This window comes from Panthera leo, chromosome E2 (assembly GCF_018350215.1).
Source record: "Panthera leo isolate Ple1 chromosome E2, P.leo_Ple1_pat1.1, whole genome shotgun sequence".
In the NCBI taxonomy this organism is placed as follows: domain Eukaryota; kingdom Metazoa; phylum Chordata; class Mammalia; order Carnivora; family Felidae; genus Panthera; species Panthera leo.
In genome coordinates this window covers 33,482,235-33,488,648 of record NC_056693.1, presented here as the reverse complement: position 1 = coordinate 33,488,648, position 6,414 = coordinate 33,482,235, and the positions used below count along the sequence as shown (strand labels likewise).

Here is a 6,414-nt window from a genome sequence, read left to right as displayed (position 1 = left end):
CCAGCCACAGTTGCCCGGCGACCGGGCGGTAGCGTCGGTAGCCGTCCTTCCCGCGCAGAATAAGGAAGAATAATGGGGTCTCGCATGAAGGGCTTTTTTAAACACTTAACTTTACCTGTCTTCAGGCATTTAGACTTGGACACTGTTGGAGTTCCTGTGCAGATAGGGAGCTTGGGGAAGAAAAGTCCCCAGAAGGGAAGGGGCTTGGTCAGGGTTAGGAGTGGTAACCCACCCCAGAGTTGAGTCCAGGGCCTCTGCCTGTCACTCTGGAGCTCCTTTCACTATTTTATATTGCCTCTCGAGCCAAACAACTTTACAGAAAAAAAGGAAAAAAAAATACAAAGACCCCTAAGTTAAACAATTAAAATTTCACCTGATCTTTATCCATGTACATTTATGTCTTTTTCTATAATTTATTCGCTAAGTACCCGTTAGGCGCTTACTATGTGCCAGATGCTGTGCAAGGTGTGGGAGTCACAGAGGTGAAAAAGACATGGTCATTTAACATTCAGGAAACTTAACACCTCCCTTGTGCTAGATGTTGGGGATTCGGAGATAAAGCTGGAATCCCTGCTTTCACAAAGCTTATAATCCTGCAGGGCTGCAGACAAGGCAAATCAAGGCACTGATGGAGGCATGACCAAATACATGGAATACAGTGACACCAAGCGCAATAACTTTTAATAGGGACAAGGCTTCATTACATTAATTATCTCCTCATCCTTGCTACAATGCCAAGAGTAGCAGCATAGCACAGGTCTAGTGATCTTGGCTCTAGTACCTACTAATTTCATGACCTTGGGCAAAGTTCGTAATAATAGTATCTGCCACATAGGGTTGTTATAAGGACTAAATAAGTTAATACAAGTAAAGCGCTTGGCATATAAGAAATGTAGGCATATAAGCCACTAATTGTTAATTGCTATTTTCTTTTTGTTACTCCCACTTTACTGATTAGAGTAGCGGTTCAGAGAAGTTCAAAGTAATGCTTGAGGTCATGCAACTAGAAAGTGGTGGCAATGAAGTTAAAGTACCTGTTCTTGACCCAGTGTGGAGTTTTAAAAAGTGTTTATTTATTTTTGACAGAGAGAGACAGAGACAGAGAGAGAATCCTAAGCAGGCCGCGTGCTGTCAGCACAGAGGCTGACATGAGATCTCACATGAGATCATAACCTGAGCGAAATCAAATGTCAGAAGCTTAACGGACTGAGCCACCCAGGTCCCCCAACCCAGTGTGGATTTAAAATGTGGATTTAATAAGCTAATATTTATATAATGGTTTAAAGTTTTCTTTCTTTTTTTTTTTTTAAACTTTACGCATTTTGAGAGAGAGCAAGAACGTGCGTGCATGCACAAGTGGGGAGAGGGGCAGAGAGGAAGAGAGAATCCCAAGCAGATTCTGTGCCATCAGTGCGGAGCCCAATGTAGGGCTTGATCCCACCCACCTCAAGATCATGACCTGAGCCAAAATCAAGCGTCGGAGGCTTAACCAACTGAGCCACCCAGGCTCCCAGTTTATAGTTTTCAAGACACTTCTACCTATGTTGTATGTTATGTAATATGCCTTGGGATACATAAGTAGAAAGTCATTACAATTCATTTTCTTTTTCTTTTTTTTTTAATTTTTTTTTTAACGTTTATTTATTTTTGAGACAGAGACAGAGCATGAACGGGGGAAGGTCGGAGAGAGAGGGAGACACAGAATCTGAAACAGGCTACAGGCTCTGAGCCATCAGCACAGAGCCTGACGCGGGGCTTGAACTCACGAACCGCGAGATCATGACCTGAGCCGAAGTCTGATGCTTAACCGACTGAGCCACCCAGGCGCCCCTACAATTCATTTTCATTAGGTAGTATAATGTAGTAGAGCCCCTATCACAGAACCTGGCATGTGGTAATGTTAGTTACTGTTAAGAGGTACTGACAAATGCCAAAAAGAAATTCGTATAGTTCTGTGGGTGCGTGGCAGCTAAATAAATGGGCTGAAAAGGTCCCATCAATATTGGCCCCACCCCTAATGTGTTGAGGGCTTACTACTGCTGCACACTGTTCTTAGCTTTGCAGTTGCAAGGTTGAAAGGGACAAACCTCACCCATTTGGAGCTTACATTTGAGAGGGGGAGCCAGACACCAGGGGGAGAAAAAATAAAATACGTATATTTGTATTATATTTGTAAATTTTAATTTTTATATTTTATTTATATGTTAACATATTTATATATACATATAAATAACAACAGATAATGTCTCCATGGGGGGGGGATGGAAACAGTAAGGGGATAGAGATGATGGGAGATTGCTATTTTAGACAGAGTGATCCCTAGGCCTCTAATAAGATCATTGTAGATCAGAGATTTGAAGAAAAGGAGGAAACAAGCCCCACATATTTGTGGAGTAAGTGCCTTCCAGGCAGAGGGATCAGCAAGTGCAAAGGCCTTGAGGTGGAAGTAGCTTGGTGTGTTCCAGGGAAGTGAGGGCTCTAACGGAATGAGGGAAGCAGTGAGGTAGCCAGGGGCGGGATCATATAGGGCCTGTAGGCCGTGTAAACATCATTGTTTTGGGTGATGGGGTTTGATTAATGTTTTAAAGGATAACTGGCTGGTACTGCAACAGAGATGCAGGGAGCTAAGCCTAGCGGTGGAAGCAGGAAGATCAGGCAGAGGTTTTTGTGGAAACCCTTTCATTAGAATGTGATCTAGAGTGAAAGGCAGGGACACTGGAGTCTAGGTCTGTTTCCGGAGTTGGAAAAAAAGGGACAGAGGACGAGAAAGTCCTGTGGCCTGTGTAATTGGATCTTTTCTTTAGAACTTTAAACAAATCTGGACTTATGACCTGATATTTTATATTAAGATTTAAAAACGGTAGTATTTTATGATCCAAGTAATACCGGAATATATTCTTTTTTAAAAATAATTAAACATTCCAGGTAAGGCTGAAGCCCTCCTTGACCGTTGGAGCTCACGTCTCCAGAAACAGGATTTTGACATTATGAGTAGGATTCTGTTGAGAATGTGAATCTGACTTACTGGAATCTGGCCTCTGAGCCTGAGCAAGGATTTTATTTGTTTTGTTTCGAGCAAGGATATTTTAAAAAGGGGTTTCTTGCAAGATGAACATTAGTGTTTTCCTCTGGGGACATTTTTTCTCTCGCCCATGGGGCTGAGGGGACCAGTTGGATTTCTACTTTCATTAGTATCCCCTCAGTTAGATAAATGTTGTGTGAACTTCAGCCAGTCACAGAGAGTGATCCATTTGTTGTGTGACTGAGCTTGGCTTTTTCCATGCCTGAGGGACAAGTAGGTCTCCTGGAACCCGAGAACGGCAAGAGGGAAGCTAGGGAGAAGTCGGCTCCTGGGAATCTCAAACTCTTTCTGTTCCAGTAGCAATGCACAGCAAGTCCAAAAGTGATTTCTCCTCCTGTTCTCCAGCCTAATTACTGGGAGACTCTGAAAGAATTCTTTTGTTCCGAACTGTTATAAAAGGAAGTAAGACATCATGGCCAGAGTGTAGGGTCTGGAACCAGATGCCAGGCTTCCAAGTCTTTGCCCTGTCACTTAACAGTCGCCAGACCTTGGGAAAGGGCATTAACCTTTTTGACCTCATCTGTAAACCCGAGCTTGCTGTGAGGATCAAATGCAGTAACACTTATTAAAGCACATTATAAAGTATTACACAAATGAGGACATGAACATGATATTCCATAGCTATATACCTTTTCTGTGTATTTCCAGTCAATTCCTTTGAAAATTATTTGTTGTTGAACAGGCTGTCTTGTTTAGGTAATAACTTAAAATTAGTCCTATTTGGATTTCTACCAAAGGGATGAAATACTGATTTAAAATCAGTGGATTTTAAGACTGGAAGAGGCTTAAGGGGTCCCTAGTGCAGTATTTCCCACCGTTTTTTTCTTCGTAGAGACTGTGAAGATTTCCCTAATGAAATTTTAATACCACAGATATACTACATATCTGTTTTTGTTCTGTGCCCTTTTGGGGGCCACAGCCATGTTAGTATCCAATATACCTCTGCCCCACATCCAGTTACCCCTCTTGGGATAACACACACACACACACACACACACACACACACACACACGTGTGTGTGTGTGTGTGTGTATGTATGTATATATGTATATGGTAGTTGAAACTGCTCAGTTTGGACTAATTATTTAATTCCGTCTTACTAGTATGGTCCGTGAAACCTTGAAGAAGCTTGATCGTGTGACTCAGTTTACATTTGTGAAACAGATCTACTAACTGCCAGACTTTTTTTTTTTTTTTTTTCAACGTTTTTTATTTATTTTTGGGACAGAGAGAGACAGAGCATGAACGGGGGAGGGGCAGAGAGAGAGGGAGACACAGAATCGGAAACAGGCTCCAGGCTCCGAGCCATCAGCCCAGAGCCCGACGCGGGGCTCGAACTCATGGACCGCGAGATCGTGACCTGGCTGAAGTCGGACGCTTAACCGACTGCGCCACCCAGGCGCCCCAAACTGCCAGACTTTGAAACTACCAGTTTTAACCCTTAAAACAACCAGTTTTTTTTTTAAGTTTTATTTTTTAAGTCATCTTTACACCCAACATGGAGCTCCAACTTACAATCCTGATATCAAGAGTCACACATTCTTCCAGATGAGCCAGCCAAGCACCCCTAAAACAGCCAGTTTTAAGGGTTAGGAAGTGAGTTTATGAGGTGCTGGGATGAAATATGCTAAAGGAAGTGTTTATTACTGTATGCTGTGTGATCTTCTTAGTGTGTAGCAACCACATTGTAGCTGGTCACGCTTCTGGAAGGTTGATCAGGAAGAGGCTAGTTCATAAGAGTACTTGACATCCTGCTGGTGGGTAGCCTGTAAGCTGCCCCTGGAAGCAACAACTGCATCTTGTCCATTACCTTGTTCTTTGCAAGGCTAAGAACCACTGAATTTCCATAATTTATAGTGGTTGAAAGCTAGCAATACACATAACTGTGTATGAGTGTTTTGTTTTGTAGGTGGTTAAAGTGACCTCTTGTTAGTGTTGATATCTGTTAATACCATGGGTCTCTTAATAAATGTATGTTAATTTTACAGTTTTGGTATTTTACGGGGATGTAATTAACTGTTTTTAATTTAGGTTTTTATTCACAATCCTCATACCCGGAGTCAGCATGTCAGTGCATCCAGGGTCTTCCAGAGCCCCCTGGAGTCTGATGTTTCACTTCTCAACATCAACCAGGCAGTCAGCTGCCTGACTGCAGGAGTACTGAACCCAGAACTTGGCTATGATGCTCTTTTGGTGGGGACACAGACTAATCTTCTGGCTTATGATGTCTACAATAATTCAGATTTGTTCTACAGAGAGGCAAGTATATCCCTTTATAACAATGATATTCCTGTTACTCATTAATGTCCATTGGCTTTTTATGATTGAAAGAGATCAGACATTTATTTTGGTTTGCTTATCGTATGGCTCTTGTGACGTAAACAACACGGAGATTTTTCTATTTACATCTGCATTATCTGTTTGACACTTACTTGTTTTAATTTTTTTTTTTTTTTTTTTTTACGTTTTTATTTATTTTTGAGACAATGAGAGACAGAGCGTGAACAGGGGAAGGGCAGAGAGAGAGGGAGACACAGAATCCGAAACAGGCTCCAGGCTCTGAGCAGTCAGCACAGAGCCCAACGCGGGGCTTGAACTCACGGACCGTGAGATCATGACCTGAGCTGAAGTCAGACGCTCAACCGACCAAGCCACCCAGGCGCCCAGACACTTACTTGTTTTATCATGGTTGGTAACCACTTGGTGACACTCCAGCTTGTCTCCCATGAGGTATATCTGTGATACCACCATCTGTCAAGATCTATTGAGAACTCAGCCAAGAGCCAGGAAGTCAGTAAACAGACCTCCTGGTGGCTTTGCATTAAAATTTAGTATAGTAGTTTACAGGACAAGCGCTTACTGTGGCCTGCCATCTATAGGCTACTGCAGCTTTATTTATTTATTTATTAAAAAAATTTTTTTAATGTTTATTTATTTTTGAGAGAGACAGAGTGTGAGCAGGGGAGGGGCACAGAGAGAGGGAGACACAGAATCCAAAGCAGGCTCCAGGCTCCGAGCTGTCAGCAACAGAGCCTGACATGGGGCTTGAACTCACAGACCGCGAGATCATGACCTGAGCCGAAGTCGGATACGTAACCGACTGAGCAACCCAGGTGCCCCTAGGCTACTGCAGCTTTAATACTCAAGTTATTCATATTTATTATAGAAAAGATGTGGAAACAAAAAAAAATACTCATAATTTCTCCATCTAGAGGTAACACGTAACTCTTAAACTGATTTTTACTAAGTGAAATTGTTTATTTATTTATGTATTTTTTATTTTAGAGAGAAAGCACATGCGAGCCAGGGAGAGAGGCAGAGGGGGAGAGAGA

At 42.3% G+C, this 6,414-nt stretch overlaps 1 protein-coding gene across 1 annotated transcript in view; it reads left to right on the top strand.

Annotated features, from left to right (window-relative positions):
- BBS2 (Bardet-Biedl syndrome 2) overlaps window positions 1-6,414 on the top strand; it is a 33,029-nt gene that overhangs the window by 390 nt on the left and 26,225 nt on the right. The window contains exon 2 of the mRNA XM_042918756.1: window positions 5,114-5,341. Coding sequence (XP_042774690.1) covers window positions 5,114-5,341 — 228 coding nt within the window. The remainder of the gene's footprint in view (window positions 1-5,113; window positions 5,342-6,414) is intronic.